The 20,653-nt window shown below is 49.2% G+C and overlaps 1 protein-coding gene across 12 annotated transcripts in view; it reads left to right on the forward strand.

Moving 5' to 3' along the window:
- MYCBP2 (MYC binding protein 2) overlaps window positions 1-20,653 on the forward strand; it is a 2,065,574-nt gene that overhangs the window by 978,221 nt on the left and 1,066,700 nt on the right. For all 12 annotated transcript variants that reach the window (XM_086934832.1, XM_086934837.1, XM_086934835.1 and 9 more), the window contains one exon: window positions 10,078-10,222. In XM_086934832.1, the coding sequence (XP_086790958.1) occupies window positions 10,078-10,222 (145 nt within the window). The remainder of the gene's footprint in view (window positions 1-10,077; window positions 10,223-20,653) is intronic.

The raw sequence follows: 20,653 nt of genomic DNA on the forward strand, positions 1-20,653 counted from the left end.
AGGTCACCTTAGAGGTGCCCCTTGAAAAACCTAACAGTTTCTAGTGTGCTGGCTGACTGGTAATATCCGGCCTGTCACCACAGACAAGTTTCTGATCCCCTGCAGGTGAGAGCCAGCGGTCTGAGATCAGAAACGATGCCTGCTTTAGGGGTAAGGTGTTCACACCTCTTCCAGCAGTATGGCTAGTGATTTAACATAACAAGGCCTGGGGCTTCAAAGCCCCTGCCACCTTTGTTATGCAACCCTGTTACCTTCAGACCCGTGAAAAGCCATCCCTTGACCTGAGGCCCATTTAGCACCAGGACAGGTGGTAAATTAGCAATGCTTAGGCGTTTTACACCTTAAGGCTAGTCACACTCCGAAGGTGGGCTACCTGACATGCTCCATGGTAAAAGGGTTATTGGCTATTACCCTTCACTCCGTTTACACCCCAAAATTTAGTATTTAGGTGACTCCCTCACACCAAGAACCCAAATTTGTCTGACTAAAAGAAGTACAAAGCAAAGCTGAAGTCGTGAGAACAGTGGACCAGCATCTAACATGGCGCAAAACCTTGCCTGGCTGCTGCTCTCCTGAAAATCAGACTCGTCCAGAAGCAGAAATACTTCTCCAGACCCTTGGAGGTCTGCCCAGCACTTCATCGATCCATGAACATCTGCCTTGGAGTGGAGGTGTTACTTCCCTACACAAGCAGGCACTGACAGCATCTGCCGGGTACAACATTTTGTGGACCCCCGGGCCCACCAAGGAAGCAGCACCCCTTTGCTGCTCCAGGGTGTCAGGTCCGTTTCCCTACCGAGTTTGGAGATGCCAGAACCCCCTAGGAGCCACCCAGCAACAATACTGGAGGTTCAGGAGCTAGTTGCAAACACCAAGGCTTGTTTGTCTTCAGTTGGAAAACCACCACTGCCTCCAAAACATACATGCACATCAACTGACTTCAAGAGATGCCAGCTCCACACAGAGAGTGACCCCGCCGGGTTTCCTTTCCTTTTACTGTACTTACACCAAGACCCATGAGAGCCTCTGATTCACTGATTTCTGGACAAAACACCTCTACTCCTGAGCTTCCCAGGCCAGGGTCAAGTAAACCGATGGTGTCTTTGTGGACCTGAGACCCTCAAGATCCGAGCCCACCCTTGGTTCTGCCGGACTAGTCCTAAGTTTCCCCTTGCAGCCTCTTTCGTACAGATACTTTTCACTTTGACCTTGGCGGGTAGTGTTTGAGGCTACCTCCGCGTAAAGCACCTCTGCACTCGGACATCCCAGGGCAGGTAAACTTGAACTGTTGGTGTTTTCTTGGACCTTTGCCCCTACTTACCTTAAGTGTGTCTATGCAGTGAATGTTTCTCCCATAGGATAGCATTACAGCATTCGAGGCTTATGCCTCAAATCTGACAACTGACATTTTTTACTGTTATTACTGTAAAAATTGATAGTCTAAAGTACTTACCTGATTTTGATAATCTTGGTGTCAACATTTATATATTAAAATGTGTTATTTTTCTAAATTGGTCTTGAGTTTCTTCTCTCATTTATTCACTTTTTGTATACAACAAATGCTAAACACTGCTCGCTGATAACCCCAATCTGCTTGCCCACACTACCACAGAGGGCATTTTGGATTATTGATTTGAACTCTGTAATCCAATAAGGGTCGTCTGGACTTTATATACATAGTGTACCTCATTTTGGTGCTCTACATAAAAAGCCAGCTTCCTACAAGGAGCCAGCCCCAATGTCCCTGGAGAAGACCCATTCAGATACAGAGGGGTCAGCTATGACCCCCACCCACCTCCCCAGTTCCTTTCCTCTCTCAGGAACTGGGTCAATCACTGATAATTGTTCTGGTTGTATGGAGAGGCCTTTGTTCTTTCTGCTGGGGAGCGTAGTAATTAAATTGACATAATAGAGGGGACAAAGCCCTAGAATACAATTATGAGCTGATCCACAGAAATGTAAGTTCCCCCAAGTCCCATACGCTGTACATATAATCTGTTGAGAACTGCTAATTTCAACTTGGCGCGCATTTTTTTACCCCAGTTTGGCACCTTACTGAACAGTGTAGGCTTAAGTTGAGCAAAAATGTACCTTAGGTTAGATTTCGCCAGTCGGTATATAGAGTGAAATCACTACAGATTTTCCAGTAAGCAGTACTGGCCAGTCTAGGAATGCCCACTGATAGTATATACTAACCTAGGTCAGCAGCAATCCTTGCAAAGGCCCTTCTCTGCCAGTCTACATGCGGGCACATACTAGGTTGGGCACAACTGTAGTTTCACATGCGCAGCTGGCACATGTTCTCCCAGACGTGAGGACGTGTTCACTTGTAACCAGCGAGGGGCGGACCTCCCCTGCTAAGGTGGAGGAGCATCGCCCCACTGCTCTTTGAGCAGGAAAAATAAAAGTATAATATAATTATCATTATTTTATTTTTCGCAGGTTCGAGGCTGGATTAGGGCAGGGCTGAAGGCAGAGGGGAAGGAGTGGTTAGCACACTCCAAGTGAGCATGACGGCCTGGCCGGCTGTCCTAGCCTTGCCAAACAGCTATGCGCACTTTGCATGTTCCCCACCAGGGTGCATTACACAGCCTGGTGGGAAACATGCCCAATCCCCCCGTATGAGCACCGATCCACAGCGCTCAGACTAATCACAACGCTGAATTGCAGTGTTGTGATTGGCTTTGGGGAGCCAATTGGCTATGGGGATCCTGGGTGCTTCCTGGTTCTGGAGGAGAGATGCGGCCGGCAGACAAGGTAAGTGGTATTTTCTTATTTCATTATTTTGTCCCTGCCATCCCCCTCGCCCCTCTACCCTCATTTCCTGCCAGCTGCTACTGGTAACCAGCACTGTGCTGTTTACTATAGCTGTGCAGCATCAAGCTTATCTTAAAAGACAGACACTGGAGATGAACATACTCAGTCAAGTTACCATGAATTTGCCCTGAGTGACACACTGGTAGAGAGACTTAACTCCACATCTCCCCTTGAAATATTAAGAGAGATTCCATCATCTGGATCCCAAGATCTCATGAGTAAGTGTCAAGCTCAATTCAGTTTTTCTCCCCTACACCACCTTCTTTATGGACAAACTGGTACTGACTAGAGTGGCCTTCCTGTCAAAGGTTGTGACTCCCTTTCAAGTCAGACAGTCCGTCACACTTACTACTTTCTTTGCCCCTCATGACCCTTTGAAACAAGAGGAGAGATTCTTACGATTTGAACCGCTAAATGGTACTGAGCTTTTAAATTGATTATACCAAAGACCATTGAGTGAATGATCAGCTGTTTGCTGGTTTTTTTGGGGCAAAGAAAGGCAAGGCAGTGCGGAAACTTACTCTCTCATGTTGGATAATCCTCTGCTTCAGGATTTGCTACACACTAGCCATGAAGCAGCCGCCGGAGTGATTTGTGGCTCATTCCACCAGGGCCAAGGCTTCTACCACTGCGCTGCCACATGGAGTGCTTGTCCTCAGCATCTGTGTGGCTGCGACTTGAGCAATAGTTCACAAGTTAATGAAGAGCTACTGCTTTAACAGCCAGGTCTGAAAGGAAGGGCATTCCGCTTGTTCCCTTCTGCAGGACTTTTTGATCTGCATCATTCCTGAGGCCTACTACCTTGGGAGGTACTACTTTGTTATCTGAATTTGAGGAATCGGCATTTAAAAGTATGTATCAGATTTGATAAGTTACTTATCTACAGTAAAACACTTTCTAGTGGATGCTGTATCTAACTGCAGATTGCTCACTTCATTCCTGCCTCCCCGTTCCATGGAGTAGTCTCTTTATTCGTCCAAAAAGGTCCCAAATCCAGGAATCTGCACACAGGTACCTCTGATTATTGTTGAGCTTCTGCTTCAGTATCCAAGGGTGTGGGTAGTCCAGAAAGAAACTGAGGTCAAAGCTTAGGGTTATGCCTACTTGCAGCTCCATCGTCACTTCCAAGGCAGAATGAAGTTGTGAAGAAATAGGGTGTACCATATGGTATGGTTGTGTGATCTCACCATGCAGTGCACTTACCATCCCCTGTAGGTCCACGAGCTTTTGTCTGGCAATTCCTCAACTCACCCCCCTTGATTGCTGTGGCCATGAACAGCAGCAAGGTTTATGCACAGGAACAAGTGTAAAGCATTTAAAAAACACCAAAGCAATTGAAGAAATCAACACTGCCCTCAAGAAATCCAACACCAAATTATAAAGATAGACTGTATTTTTATATACATTTAGACACCACCAGGAAACAGATCCACCAGTGTGTTCCGGAGATATGGAATTTGCAGGAAACGAATCAAGGAATTTCACTCAAACACAAGCAAAAAATGCCAAATTAAACAAATTTAAAGGAAAACTTGTGCAAGTAGCAATGCGGTCGGGTAGAGTTACTTTGGGCAGCCAACTCCATCAGGGAGCTAGTCAGGGGGATCATTAAGGTCCTCAAAAACATTTACCTCCACAGAAGGAGCAGTCTTCAAGCAGTTCCAGGCACTTTATCCGCATTGCAGTGGATTTCTGTGGAGTTGTTCTGATGCAAGGGATGAATGATGTTGCAGGTACTGTGGACGTGTTGCAGTCAATGGGGATCTTGCTGTGGTATATATCCATTCCCTATGCTGGGTGAGCCGGTCCTGGTCACAGAGTCGACATCACACAAAGTCCTCTCTAGGCTGGCAGGAGTCCAGTCGCCTCTGGACTACCAGTCAACCATGTTGCGGATACAGCAAGATACTTCCTCGGGTGATACCGGGCCTTCTGGGCAACCTAAAGGCACTTGGACCAGTCTCCTGGGTACAGCAGACCCTGATGCAACTTTGAGCAACAGTTACTGATCCTGAGTACTACACTGTGGTGATCTGGGTTCCCAACTCACCCCAGTAGGCTTCTTTCTCTGTTGTTACCCTGCACTGTGACAGGGAATCAACAAACTGACCGGAGTCTCTTGCTGTGGCTGGGGTTAGGAGATTAATTTTCACTAAGCAGGACACAGCAGACACAGTCCTTCTCTCGCTATCCACCAGGTGCAGCAGATGCAGTCCACTGGTTCCATGAAATGCATGAAATGCCCTCAGAGTAGAATGCCGTTGTAGGCAATGGCCTGCCAGAGTCCCTCCCTCCTGAGGACCACTTTCTGGGAAACGTGGCATCTGGCCAGGATACACCATTCTGCAAACCCCCAACATGGCGAGACCCCTCTCGCGACAATTGGCACCAATGAGAAAAAACGGTTTGACAACTGGCTTCTCTTCTCCTGTCCCCAGTGCCAGCCTGACTGTCTAATCAATACAGTGCCCCTCTCCTTAGAGTTACCCATTTGCCCTTCAAAGACGGGTTCTCCTTAGAAGCTCGTCTTTTGGACTAACACCTGTGTGGTTTCCTGCAGGAGGGAGGTAACACCTCTCTCCCAAGCATGCCATTATAGTGTCCTTTCCTGAGAGTCATTAGCATATCTCCCAAGTAGTGCAGAAAGATGTCTGCAGGACAAGGACTATGTACATCTGTAAACGGGCACTATAAACCTTGGGCACCTAAAGTGGCAACTTCTCAAGTTGCACGTTGCCCACCAGTGACATTACACTTGATGAAACCATTAAATCAGATTTAGAGCTGTCATTATTTTGAGATCATACAGTACCAACCTTAGTAGTACCGTTCGGAAGTTAGCATGGCTACTGTGCCAGCCTGTAACTCTGTACTTGCCAATGAGCCTACTAGCCTTTCCACAGTAAAAACAACAATTTAATGTTTTTACTGCTGGAACATGTAAAAGTACAGGTTCCACTTTATAACAGACAGCCCCCTGCTTTACGGCTTGCTAAGCCTGCCATAGGGGTCACTTGCATACATTAAAAATGGGGATTTGAGCTTTGCCAGTATTTTAAATGGCAAAGTCGAATAAACAGTTTTGACTACGCTTCCAGTCTTCAGTGGGAGATTGGGAGCCATGTTTTACCTTGTCGTACACATGGGGGCACAATGAGTGTTGCAATCCACGAGAAACACCTCAACCTACCCCTGGTACCATATGCTAGAGACTACAAGTAAATTAGGTTATGCCAGTTGGGGAAAGGACAATTAAACATATACCATTTTAAGAGCACATGCACTGAGTCCTGTTAAGCAGGGCTCAGGGCATTCTAGACACTGGGGGATTTTCTAAAGGTGAGAAACCTGTGGTTAGAGTATCTATCACAAACATTTTTACCAAAGATGAGTACTATTCTCTGGTAGCCATGGTATAAACCAACAATGAGGAATCAAAATTATGGTTAGGTTTTCACTGACAGTGTACATTAAGAAACAACTTAATTTTTCGGAAAGATGCCTCTTCCCAAAAAATGGGAAATTCATCTAATTGACCATCACACTCTCAACAGTGCAATTTAATATATCACATTAAATTAACAGGCAAAAAATAAAACAGAAATGACAGAAGGGGACATTCTTAGATTCACATTCAAATACAGCTCTTACCTTAGAGAAGATCAATCAGTCAGTATGCAGCTATATGCTGTATAAATCAGAAGTTGGTTTGTTGTCACTCAAGGCATTTTCCCAAAGTATTGCGCACGATGTTTGTTGGCAGAAAACCTAGCACAGCTACTGAAAACATCAAATGTACTTCTTCAGGAAGCACTTGGTTATGTCCCAGTCACTCCCTGCTGATAGACATCACCCGTGATGTAGGTTGTCAGGAAAAGCATGCCTTTGAAAAAGAAAGTGCTTGCAGAATTCATTGCAGATTTATGTAGGAACCCCTTTATTCTCTTCCAAATAAAACATTCCTGGTCAACAACCTTGCTGGATTGAAATACTAGCTAAATAAACAAATGCTATTAGAATTATTCTTATATTTTTTTAAACACTGGGGAACTGTAACGTCTGCCAAGACAAGATATCTTGTTAGGAGTGAAAGGGTAAGCGCTAATGCTTAGTAAATCTCATCCACAATTTTCCCACGAAACATATGGACACCCCTGGAATCTAACACAGTAGATTACATAAGGAAGCACCATGGCAATTCATGGACGTATTGCAGCACATTGTGTTTTTTTTAACATAACTTTAGGCCATTGCAGAGGTAGGCCCTGTGAGGTTCACAACCACTTTGAATGTCAAGGGCCAGAGTGAAAATCTTCCTGTTATAAAATCGATTTCCTAATGCCGCTAGAATAATAAGGATTTTCCTGATTATTATTTTTTTATCAACGAGTAAAACTCTTATATAGTGCAAGGGTAGTGATAAACCTGGGTCTCCATTAAGGGAGCAAACTGCAGAGTGAATGAGTCATTGAAAAGATGATTACTAAGGTGGTGAATGAAAGAGCTTGACTCTGTGTGCCTAATTTGGCCTGCCTAACTGCATTGTGTAGGAACGTGGGTTTCAGTTGCAGTAACCCCCCCCACTTTTTCCCTGATAGCTGGTGCACTTTTCCTTGGTGTGTCCTGGGTCCCTGTCAATCACGTTCCCAGGGCCTGTGTTCTTTCCCCAAAAACTAACCCAATTTGCATCTCTTGCCACAGGTCAGCCCCTGGTAAATGGTACCATAGGTACCCAGGGCACTGTGACCAGAGAAGACCCCTAAGGTCTGCAGCACTTCTTGTGCCACCCTTAGAAGCCCTGTACCCTGACACACACACTGCCTTTGCAGGCTGAATGTCTTGGTGCAGAACAAAGCAAAGAGTCGACATGGCACACATCCCTGTGTGCCATGCCCACACACCACTGCCCTGGCATACCTCAGTCACCCCTCTAGCTGGGTGCCCTATGCCAGTCTTGTGTGTACAGGTGCATGAGCCCTGTACCCCTACAGTACCCAGGTCTATTCCTGGGAACTGTAGGTGCAGTGCTGCCATTAAGAGTATATGGTGTTGGGAGGTCGTCATCACGAACTCCACAGCACCATGATGGCTACACTGAAGACAGAGAAGTTTGGCATAAAAATTCTCAGCACATTAAATCCACATTGATGACATTGTGGGATCTAATGTAAAGTGCACGACAGAGGGCAACTTAGAGTTGTTCCCTGAACCGAACCCACAACTAGCATCCTGACTGAGAGGCTGACTAGGCTGCCACCCAGCAGACATGTTGCTGGTCCCCTGGGTAGAGAGCCATCCGCTCTCGTGGGTCTGCAACAATGCATATCCTGGGGCGAAGTGCTAGGCCTCCTCCCCCAGGATGGGCAGGGGAAGCTTCAAAGGCATGCCGCTTTTGTGAGCTTCTTCAGGCCACTTGCTGTACTCTGCAACTGGCCCCCACCGGTTCTGACCCCCACTCTGGCAGGAAGACAGGCGGGAAAACCAGAGGGAGGAAAGGGGGTGTGCCAGCCTCTGCCAACCCCACCCCTCAGGTGGGGGAAGCGAGGTGAAGCCCAACTCCGGGATCTCTCGCTATCTTTAGGATGGGGTGCCCTACCCAATCAGGTCTAGGCTCCTGCCCCTCCTCCCACTGGAGAGTGGCAGGATAGGGGGTGTACTCACCCCAGTAAAGGGACCCATTGGTCCCTGTCCTTTCCCTACCTGTAAAGCCCCTACATTTAGTTTTTAGGGGTACCCTGAACCTTCCTTCCTCAGATCCCGATTCTGAAACAAGAAGATAGAAGACCTGCCGTGTATCTGCTAACAAGAGGACAACACCAATTGACTTGGCCCCACCCCTACAGGCCTGTCGACCCTCGAACATGCTCCTGCTAAATCCCGGCGTCTCCTGTGGTCAGCAACCTCGAAAACCCCGGAGGACCTGACAGCCTTGCTCATCTAAAGACTGGGACTCCCACAAGCAGTGGTCCTGCTAAAACAGGAACAACCCCTGGTGCCTGCCAGGAACTGCGAATTCAGCACACTCTGCACCCGCTGAACCCGACCTGTGCCTAAGTGAACAAAGACCACAAGGACGACCCCCCAGCGACTGTGACCACGAATCCAGCTCCCAAGGACCCTCCTCAACGCTCCTAACGATGCCTGCAGCCTCACAACCAGGGACCCCTCCAACCGCGATCAGCTGAGGGTAAAATTTCCCAACACCAAAAGACGCCCCTGTACCCGGCGCCCCACGACCCCCTGAGCCCAACTCCTGGGTGGCTACCTAACCTCCAGCCTCCCAACTTACCTCTCGAAGTGGTGGTCGCACCTGAAGAATCTTGGTCCCGAGTCTGCAGCCTTTGTTCAATTTACAGCTTTCCCATTGAAATACAATGGGGGCCCGACTGCCCAAAAGCATCCTGCACCCAGCCGCCCGAGTGCCACTGGGAGTGCAGCATCTGTCCTATCCTACTTCCCCACTTGTGCTGTGTATGTGACCAAGAGATCAGCTCCCCCAGCCGCGTGGCCTGCCAGCTAGCAGCCACCAACCAAAGGCCCCCTGCCCGTCATAGGCTAACATTGGGCCTACTCACTCTGCACCCAGCTGCCCCTGTGCCGCTGAGGGTGTAACGACTGTACCTACCTGACCCTGGGCGACCCCCGAGTCTTGCCCCAGAACCTTAACTCTGCCAGTAGAGTACTTAACCCAAAGGCCGAATACTTGATTTTCTCTATAGGGTAACATTGGCTGGTTTTCACTTGGAAATTCTTCTAAGAGTTGAGTTTTGCAACTTTCAAATGTTCCTTAAAAATCGTCCGATCAACAATAACGAAATTACTCACCTGTTACCAGGAGAGATCCCAGTGCTGGATCTTTATGCCCAGCACTGACCTTCAAAAGAAATTACAATTGTGATTTTCCGATAACCTGATTTTCTCGCCTAGGATACCATTGCTTGGTTTTTATCAAAATTTCCATTAAATGTTCCATTAAATGTGATGTTGAAAAAAGCCAGAAAGTACATGATTACTAGTCTGAAAGTCATTTTGTCAATCAAAAAACATTACTCCTTTCTTAACAAAGTTAAGACAGGCGTCTGGACCAGTAAATGAGACAAAGTGAAAATGCAGGTTTTCTTTAGTCACTAGTTTGTTTTAATGTGCTAAAACTGAAGTGAGTATTCTGTGTGAAAACAATAAATTAACCTCACTTTATTATGTGTTGTATTTTAGTCGGTGGGAAGGTTTTCACTTGTTAATACAACTTTACTTTGATAGGTGGCTTCAACCTGATTCCTTTGCTGATCCTCAGAAGACATCGCTGATCCTAAATAAGGATGATATCCGTTGTGGGTGGCCCACTACCATCACTGTACAGACCAAAGATCAGTACGGAGATGTGGTGCATGTTGCAAATATGAAGGTGAGGTCCGGTTTAGCCCATATTATGTCCCTTGTATGAATACATTTGACAAGCATTCAACAAAACAATTCAGGTTACCATGAGCTTGGTATGTATAGAAGTAGTTGGGTTAGGTGGTCTTGAGAAACTATATAGTGCAGTTCAGACATGGTTTTTGCCTTTGGATAATTTGTTTTTTGGCTTGATCGGATTGTTAGGATTTAAAGAAATACCATAAAAGTTATACATAGTATATCAAAAGGAAACAATGCTTACTTTTTGTCTCATGTGACATTAAAATTAATTCTGATGGATTTTTTTAACCACAGATTCCGCAGCTTAAGAATATCACCAGGCGCTAGATTGGATCAGGAGATTTTTTAGCAGTGTTGCTGCATGCCATGAGGTGGGGTAGTGCGGCTCAAGGGTGACTCCGTACCACCCCTAAAGTGACCAAGCAGAGCCACATATATGTGCCATGCCTACATGATGATGTCCGTTCCTTTCTTTCTATGTTGTTAGACTCCTATCTGGACCTCAGTTCCAAATTTGTCAGACGTTCGACAGCTGTAGAAATACTTCGACAGAGTGCTATGGAACGATGCCACAGTGACAGGATTTCAAGTCATCTAAACTCCTTAAGTCATGTGACAAGTGTGCCTTTATGCTGATACTTTGTCTAGATTTTTCTAGAAACACAGAGGTTTGTTTTAAAGACCACAGGCATTAATGACTCAGTCAGTGTACCAACCCGAATCAGAAAACCAATTGTACTGCAACCACCCCACAACCCACAGAGCAATATTTGAGCAAGATCTGTGTTCAGATAACAATCAATCCATGAGACTTTACAAGGATAGTTAGTTCAATCCCAAACCCTCCTCCTTTAAGGAATAACACACTCAATGAGGCTAAAACATGAGGGATAACTTAAAAAAAAATTTAAGATCAATATCCTAATCTAACGCAAGCGATAGAAAATTTAACCACACTGAAGACAAATAAAATGACTTTCCCTAAAATTGTCAATAATAGGAATAGCTCTATCATGTTTGCTGTTGTGAATTTCTAGGAAAAAGGCTTTTTGCTGGTTTCACCCCTACTTATTTGCCATCATTTTGACTACTTAGCACTGGTGTAATGGCTCCGAAAGGTCCTGAGCCCTGCTAATCAGGACTCAATGCATGTGCCCCGACCATTCAGATGTTCAGTGCACATATACACGGTTGATTGGCTTATACTCATTTAGCATAGCCTTACTTATTTTCAAGTCCTAGTATGTGGTACCAGGGCTACCTAGGGTCTGTAAGCTAGTGTTCCCTTAGGAGCTTGTGCACTTGTTGTACCACTGGGTGGGAAAAGACAAAACATGATTTTCATTGGAAACTGGATGGGAAGTTTTAAGCTGTTAGCTCAACTTTGCCATTTTGGACAATGGCAAAGCCCAAACTCCCTTTCTGATGTGTAAGTCACCCCTAAAGCAGGCCTATTGAGTCCTAAAGCAGAATGCAGCACATTAGTAATGTAAAATTTCGTTACATATGTTCTAGCTGTAATAACCTGCAGTTTTCATTTTTACAGAGAGAGAGAGCTTGGTCAGTGGTTGCCGGTAAGTTTTGGAGGAAGGGGGGCGGACAGGACATACTCACATGCACACGCACACATACATATAACACTCACAGCAATGCGTTCACTCACACACACAAACATGCATTCTCAACCCTCTTCACCAAACATTCATGCATATATATATGCACGCACCAAACATTAATCTTAAAGAAAAACAAACACTTACCTGCAGCCAGCTCTGCCTCGGAGGTTTCAGGAGACTTGGGACTGCTGCCTTCCCTCATTGGCTGACCTAAGGTCAGCCAATGAGAGTGGGAACAGTGTGCGAATGCCTTCGGGCTTTAAGACGTGCTCGTCTGGTGCGTGCCAGATGTCGGCGACGGATCCTCACCCCATCTGCATGTGGTGTTTGGGAGAAAACCACGACTCAACTGATTGTGAGGCGTGCCAGCAGATGAAAACCGAAGTCCCGGTAGGAGCGCCAGATGAAACTTCTTTCAAACCTGTATGTCCAGGTCGGCGTCGTAGTCCCGTCCGGCCCCTGCGGAGGGTTTCAGGCCTCCGTCTTAGACATCGTCCTTCTCTCAGGCCGCAAGAGCGTCGCTCACCTGTTGGTAAGTGTCGCAGTTTGTCCCAGAGGGTTGGTTCCCGGCCTGTTGGGGGGCGTGGGCTCTCCGCGAGTGGTGCGGCCCCGCTTGTCGTCCCCCTATCTGCAGTTTCCCGGTGTGGGGGCATCTAGAGCCCAGATGGAGAGATATGCTGCGGCCTTGCAGGCCTCTCTGGCTTCTCCTCCTCCTCCACCTCCTTCCCCTCCTGGGACGTCTGCGGATACCTTGCCGTGTGCGGGGCCCTCCGCTGCGTTGCCTGTGGCTCCGGCCCCGGTGCCGAATGGCTCGGATCCAGGTTCGGAGGATGTGGTGACGTCGGGGTGCGGCCCTTCGGGAGTCCCTCCTTCAGACCACGGCGCCTCTGCTTTGCCGCAAACTGCTGCGGGAGTCACTGTGGTGTTGCGGGAGGTCGCCGGGGCTCTGGTCGCATCCCTGGCCCTCGGGGCAGGCGGTGGCCTCATCCAAGGTAATGTCGCTTAGGCGCTGGTGGCTGCTGGCGCCAGAGGGGCTGGCGGAGGGCCCTTCTCGTCCCGTCACGTGCCGAGGCTGGCGGGGGACCCTTCATCTCTCCCCGGGTCCCTCTCGCCCCTCCACGCTGGCGGCTGCCTCGTCGGAGGTCGGGTCGACGTCTTTTAGGCGCTGTTCCTTCTGGCCCATCCCCGGTCTCCTGTGCCGTGCGTTTTGAATTGAAATGAAATGAAATGAAAAAGAAATTTCTAAAGCGCACTGCGGCCAAGCGGCTTCCTGGCGCTGAGGAGCACAACAGTATCTACAGAGGGTCCCATGAGAGGTTAGCCGGGAAATGCCTGAAGAAAAAGAAAAGTTTTAAGGGCTTTACGAAAGTGAGAAAAAATGGGGATAGAGCGGATGGAGAGAGGGAGATTGTTCCAAATCTGGGGGGCCAATACAGAAAATCGGGTGCCCCCGGTTCGGGATTTGCGGAAGCGGGGGACATGAAGGAGAGAAAGAGAAGAAGAGCGGAGAGATCGACTGGGAGCGTGGGAGGAGATTAGAGAGTTAATGAAGAGCGGGGCAGAACGAGCGTGCGCCCGGAAAGCCAGACAGGCTAATTTAAACCGGGACCTGAAGAGAACCGGGAGCCAATGGAGGGATTTGAGGGCCGGGGTGATGTGGGAGGATTTGGGAAGACGAAGGATAAGGCGGGCCGCCTGGTTTTGGATGGCCTGGAGACGGCGAGTTTCGTAGGCAGGGATGCCTACGTACAGGCCGTTGCCATAATCCAGGCGGGATGTAATGAGGGCCGTGATAATGGTTTTAAGGGCATCAACAGAAAAGAACCGGGAGATCTTGCGAATAAGGCGGAGGGAGGAAAAACAAGAAGACACAACGGAACTGATTTGGGCGTGGATGGAAAGATCATTGCTGATCTTGATGCCCAAAGTCCGGACTGAGGAGACAGGAGAGGGGGGAGGACCAAAAGAAAGGGGCCAGTGAGCAGAGGACCAGGGATTAGACGAGCCGCCAGTAAGGACGAGCTCCGTTTTATCGGGATTGAGCTTCAAATGGTTGAAGCTCATCCACTGAGAGATGAAAACAAGGGTAGAACAGAACTTAGGGAGAGAGTCAGCTGGGGAAGAGAGATCGAAGACGAGCTGGAGGTCGTCTGCGTAATTATACACAGAGACCCCCAGCTCGAGAAGAGAGGAGATGAGGGGGCGGATGTAAAGATTGAAGAGAAGAGGGGAAAGGGAAGAACTTAGAGGGACCCCACAGGTGACCGGGAGGGGGGGAGCAAAAAAATCAGAAAGGTGAACTGCCTGTGATCTGCCTTGGAGGAAGGACGCGATCCACGAGAAGGCAGTGCCTTGGATGCCCGCTGCGCTGACACGGTCGAGAAGGATGGCATGATCGACCGTGTCAAACGCAGCGGACAAGTCCAAAAGGACCAAGGCCTGGGGGAGGTTGCTATCGGCCTTGCCCTTAAGTTCATCCAGGACCGCGAGGACCACTCCCTCAGTGGAGTGGCCAGGACGAAAACCCGCCTGGTGGGAGGCCAAAAGATGATTCTCCTCAATGTAGGCGGAAAGGCAGGATGTCACGTAGCTTTCAAGAATCTTCCCTAGGTAGGGGAGAAGGGAAATCGGCCTGAAGTTAGATGGAAGGGAGGGATCAAGGCCAGCCTTTTTCAAAATAGGAAAAACAATAGCAGATTTAAAGGAGGGGGGAACACAGCCCGAGACCAAAGAAGTGTTAAGAAAAGTGAGGGGGGGGGGCCGGGCAACTAGTGTAAAGAGTTCTAAGGATCCGTGCCGGGGCACAGTCTGCAGGAGAACCGGACTTGACCTTAACGAGCAGGTCAAGGAAGAGCTCAGAAGAAATAGGTTCAAAATGATCGAGAACAGAGGAAGATAGATAAGAATGGTCAGACAGAGCAGGTTGGGACACAGTGGGAATATTGGCCTTAATGGTGATAATTTTATTGATGAAATAATCGTTCAAAGAGTGACAGAGGGATTGAGAAGGAGCAGGGGAAAGACAGGCACGATGGGAGGTAGCAAGACTGTGAACTAGTGAGAAGATCTCACGGGACTTGTTGGCCGATAGGGCCACTCGCTCAGTAAAATATTTAGATTTGGCCGCTAGAATGGCTTTTTTATAGTTGTTAAGAAGGGCTTTGTATTTGAGACGGAGGGTAGGGCAGTAATTGCGACGCCAATGACGCTCCGAGCGCCTGAGCTCTAATTTCAGGGATTTAAGGTCACTAGAAAACCACTTGTGAGCGTGATGGGGGCGAGCCGATTTAATCTTTTTTGCGGAGGTCGTTCCGGCATCTCCCCTGGCACCGGACGACTATGTCCTGCCTCAGATTGCAGACTCTATGATGCCAGGCCGACGTTGGGTTGTTGACTCGTCTTCGGATGCCTCCTCTTCTCCAGAAGTTCGGCGCTTGCTGGCTTTTTCCCCAACGTAGTCTACGGACGGCTCTTCGCCGTTACCACGGCCGCGGTCTTCACTGGAGGCGCCACTGGTCCCCCACTCATCGGTCCCTCTTCCTCCTTTCCGGACCTGGCCCTTCCTTCCTCCGGTTGGCTTGGGGGACGGCTGCATTAGCTTGCAGCCGTCGCCTACTGAGGAGCTGCTTTCTCTACCGCGGGGCCCTACGGAGGCGGGTGCTGCCTTTGCTCGCACTGTTTCCATGGCTGTGGGAAACTTGCGCATGGGTGACCCAGCTGCCCATTTCCCCGCTGATCATCTTCTGGAGGTCCTCCATCAGGGTTCTGGTGGTGGGGAGCTGCTGCTTCCCCTCGAGGGTTTGCGCCATTCTTCTCTTCTGCGGGCTTGAGGCCGCCCCGCCACGGGTGACCCGGTGCCCCAACACCTTCTGCACGGCCAACATCGGGCTCCACGTGATCCTGTGTGTCTTTCCCTCCACCCTTCTACCAGGGGCCCTCTTTTGCAGAATGCCTTCCCCTCTCTGCCACCGCTGTTGTCTCCCCCATCGCGGGAGGCCTGGTGGCTTGACTCCTCGGGGAGCAATATGTTCGCCTCCACCAGTGCTGCTCTGAGGGCTCTTAACACTGTGTGTTTTGGCTAGGGCCACTCCTTTCTTGTGGGACTCGGCGGAGTCCCTTATGTCTCCCGCTTCTCAGGAGGGTGCCTGTGTTGATCTGGGGCACCATGTGATGGATGGCCGGGAGCTGGCGGCATTTATTCTTCGCACCGCTCTGGACATCATGGAGGCGCTTGGTCGTGTCCTGGCTTCTTCGGTCGCACTTCGTCGACATGCCTGGCTTCGGGACAGTGTTCCCAGAGAACGTGCGAGAACGGCTGGTGGACCTTCCTTTCGATGGCGCTCTTTTGTTCCACGCCCCTACAGACTCGGCCTTTCAGAGGTTCTTGGAGGGGCTTCGGCTGCCTCCTCCTCCTCCTCCTCCTCCTCCTCCTCCTCCTCCTCCTCCTCAGTGACCTGTGACTTGATCTGGATTTTGGGAGGTGTTCTTCTGTTGCGACGGGCCACCCCTGTGTGTGTTCTGTGTGATTACTGTGCATTCAAGTCCTTTGGTTAGGACTGTGGTGCTGTTGGCTGCTGGTCCGGCCCCCCTTTTTGGATTGTGATTTTTGGCTTTAGCTGAGCCGTGTTGGCCTTCTGATGTTCATATTGGCTGTCTGCGGGTTCTCTGCAGGTCTTTTCTGTTTTTCCTCTGCTACGTAAAGTTTTTCCTAAGAGGGTTCCCATGTCTTGGGACGTAACATGCCATTATGGGGTTCTGGTAGATATTATGTAGCTCTGTCATGTGCTGGGGAGGTGTGGTCGCCTTAGGGCCTCTGCTCTTCGTGGGGTCACAGTATGTCGCAGGTGCGTTCCTCTTGCTGATGGTTTTGGAATGGCTAAATGTGCTGCGCCCCGGGCTGTCCTTCTCCGGGGTTGCTGCGTTGCTAGCCGGTTCTGGTCTTCTGTCTGCTGTCCTTGCGTCATAGCTCTGCCTGGTTCCGCTTCTTTTGTTGTTTGGGCCGTCTGTGCGGACTTCTCCCTTGTGGTGTGTTTGGGGCCTTCTTGGCCTTTATCTTCGGCTGGCTTCTGGCTTGTCCTGGGTGCATCGTTCCGTGCTGCTATCTGCAGAGGGCTGTGCCTGTGGTGCTGACCTGCTGTTCTTTTGTATCACTGCACCTTCTGGCACTTTAGCGGGACAGTCGTCCTTGCCTGGTCCGCTGCTTGGGGCTGGGGTGTGTTAGACCCTCTTCCAGTGGGCCCTGTATTTAGTTCTCCTTCTCCTCCCTGGGGTAGCTGTGGTTCTGGAGTATGTTGAGTTTCTTGTGCCTCCTTGGGCGCTGTGTGTCCCTGCGGGGTGTGTTGGGCGGTTTCCCCTGAGCGACCTCGGGCTACTTGTGTGCTCCACCTGCCTTATTGCCGAAGGCGCAGTTCGATCTTTTCCATTGCCTTCCGGTTGTGATAGGCTTGGCTGCCCTCTTCACTGGGTGTTCCCAGTGTGGGCATGGGGGGGCTTGCCTTCAAACTACCTCTTCTCCTTGGAGTCTCTAGGTTGCTCTTCTTCCTAGGTGCACCTCTTCATATCTTGGGCCTTGAGGCTCCTGTTGAAGATTCTTGATAACTTGAATGGGTGTGGGAAGCTCTGGCCTCCTTCAGCCTTGCCCTCGTTTCTCTTGCTGCTTGACGGCGGGCTGCCTCTCTTCTTGTCTTCCCGCATCCCCTCTGGGTTGGGGGTCTCCTGGATGCACGGGTTCCCCTTGCCTGGGGGGACAGGGTTCTTTTCCCTGTCCGTTGGCCTCGTCCCCTGTGGGACTCTCTATTATGTCCAGGCTGGTGGGGTCCTCTCGCAGACCCTCCTCCCCCTTGGGTATGGCTAGGGTATCTATTCTACGTTAAGGAAGCTGCGGCTAGTAGTCTCTATCAGATGTACAAGTTACGTACCTTCGGTAACGGTGTATTTGATAGAGACGGTTCTACCCGCAGATTCCTTCATGACCCGCCCTTCCTCCCCGTTCTGCAAGGACCTTTAGCTTGGTCTTCTGCACTCGCCTCCCTGTGGGTGGCGATGTCTTCTGTGAGTGCCTTCTTTTGCTCTTTTTTGGCAGAATGTTGTCCTGTTATTTGTTCCGATTCCTCCCTTTTAGTCATTGGAGGATCGGTTTATAGGTGCTTCTGTGCCTTTAAGCTCTGGTTGCTCCGGTTTGGGGCTACCTTCAAACCCCCCCTCCTCTTTCCCTATGCCCCCTTTCAGTGCTAGGGGTTCTGGCCCCTATTCTTCCCTGCTGCCCTCTGGGTTGGGGTCTTTTTGGCGGACCTCTGCCCTTGTTCCTTATGGGGGATGTCACATTCTGTGCTGGGACTGTTCTGGGGTTCCTTGTTTGTCCCGTACTATTCCCCTTCGTTGTTATTGATTGCGGTTGCAGTCCTCCTACATGTTCTCATGAAATTTTTTCATTTGTTATTTGTCTCTAGGGGGGGGCTATTTCCATACTGGCAGGGTTGCTGATCAGGGCGGTGTTCTGTTCTTTATTCTTTTCCCTGCCCGTAGGTGCTGCAGTGTCTGGCACTGCCCCTTATGGTGTTGTTCCTCACCATTCCTTTTCTATGTTTCTACTCTTTCGCACACTGTCCTGATACTGTTCCCATACTGTCACAATTTTGTCTGATGGCTCTGTGTTGTGGCGCGTAAAAGTTCTCCCAAGAAAACTGACGTGGGCGCGCCGGGTTGGGACTTATGTGACCTCGCTGACGTCATGTACGCAGGCAACGTCAGGGCGGAGTCGCGTGATGTGATTTTTGTTAGACTTGGGCTGTGACACAGCCCAAGTCTAACAAAAATTTGAAGAAACAATTTTAAAACTAATCTTTTATTTGTTTTCTTTTGTATTTTGGTTTTTAACAATGTATTAGAAATGTCATTCCTAATCAATGTATCAATTTTTTGACTATACACATCATGTATACACAGTGATATTTACTAAACCTCTTATTAGATTAATTTTTTTTAAAAAACAAATCGAAATTAAAATGTATTTTTGATATCATAACAGTCTGTTGATTTTTCTGGTTTTTATCATTTTTTGTGTTTATCATATGTTGTTATTAAGATGTGTTGCGATTTAGCCAGTTCCTTGTAGCTAAAGTCTGCCTGGGTATATACCTTTTCAAAAAAAAAAAGGTTGTGGATTCCGTGCCTGCAGAAGAGTCGAAGCCGAACCCTCCTCGAGACCAGCCTGAGGGTTTCCAGCCGCCCTTTCCAACCCCAGGCCAGGACCCATCGGCGTTTCTTAACGCTATGTATGGCATCTTCTCAAGGGCGTGGTACCCCTCTGGTGCACCTTCGGGTCCCATGGGTCCTCTGGCTTTCAATTTAGGAGTTCCTCACTCCTATCCTCCTGCTCCGTTCATGCCTTATATGTCGGCTCCGACGCCGGTTCCGGCGTCGCCTGCTCCAGATCGGCCTCGAGAGCATCCGATTGAGCCTTCGGATTCGTTACCGACGTCGATCCCGGATCCGTCGGACCCGTTGGTGGATCCGGCTGCGAGGCGTGTGAAGGAGAGGTCCAAAAGGGAGGCTCAACGCCTTTTGGAAGAGCGAAGGTATTTGGATTCACATCCTGATATGGAGGAAGGTGAATTGGAGGAGGACTGTTTTGAGGAACTGGCTGACACAGGTAGCCTGGATTTCTCCCCGCAGTGGGAGTTGCTCTCAGGCTCTGATACACCTTCTAAGGATGTCCAACCTTACCATATGGTTATGAGGAAGGCTGCTGAACTTCTTCAGTTAACTTTGCCTACGGTGGAGTTTAAATCCAATATTCTCACTGAGGTTTTCAATTCACCAAGTTCTGTGGTAGAGCCATTGCTACCATTCAATGATGCCTTGACAGAGCCCATTTTGGAGGTGTGGAAGAAACCGCTGTCAGCTCCTGCGGTTTCTAAGAGTGTGGCGAGAAGGTACAGGGTTGCACCTGAGGACCCTGTTTTTTTGACTTCTCATCCTTCTCCAGAGAGTCTAGTCATTCAAGCAGCCTGTTCTAAAAAGAATGTAAGTGCCTTTCCCCAGGTTCCATGTGAAAAGGAGGCAAAGAAGCAGGATCAGATTGCTAAAAAGACCTTCTCCTCTGCAAGTATGGCGTTGAAGTCTACTAATGCCGCTTGTCTAATGGGGAGATATGTGCATGCCCTTATGGATTCTTTGCGTATTCTGACTCCTAAGGTTCCTGATGCCAACAGGAAGGATTTTGAAGAGGTGATTTCGGATGCACAGGCGGCGGCTCGCCAAGTGATACAGAGTGGCCTGGACACTGCGGACTCTGTGGCGCGTATCATGGGCACTGCTGTCGCTACTAGAAGGTCAGCTTGGCTGAAATCCTCAGACTTTTCAGTCGATGTTCAAGCGACTTTGCTGGATCTTCCGTTTGATGGATCTGGTCTCTTTGGGAAGAAAGCTGATACAGCCCTGGAGAGATTTAAAGACAGTAGGGCGACTGCTAAATCTTTAGGTCTCCAGGTCAGAGGCTCTTCGTCCAACAGGAGATTCAGGGGTTTTGGTCGCTCCTTTCGGAATTACCGACAAGGCCAGCAGCAGCAGCATCAGCAGCAGCAGCAAAATTCCATGTACAGGTCGTACAGAGGAAAGCAAAGGGCACGTCCTCGTGGGCGTCAATTCTCTACCTCCTCCGCTTCCTCCAACCCTCCAGCAGCCCTAGATCCGCCATTCAGGATCATGTGGGTCCGGTGGGGGGTCCGCTTACCCATTTTCTACAGGATTGGGAATCGGTTACATCAGATCTTTGGGTTCTCAATCTTGTAGTAAATGGG

The sequence above is a fragment of the Lissotriton vulgaris genome, chromosome 8 (genome assembly GCF_964263255.1).
Source record: "Lissotriton vulgaris chromosome 8, aLisVul1.2, whole genome shotgun sequence".
In the NCBI taxonomy this organism is placed as follows: Eukaryota; Metazoa; Chordata; class Amphibia; order Caudata; family Salamandridae; genus Lissotriton; species Lissotriton vulgaris.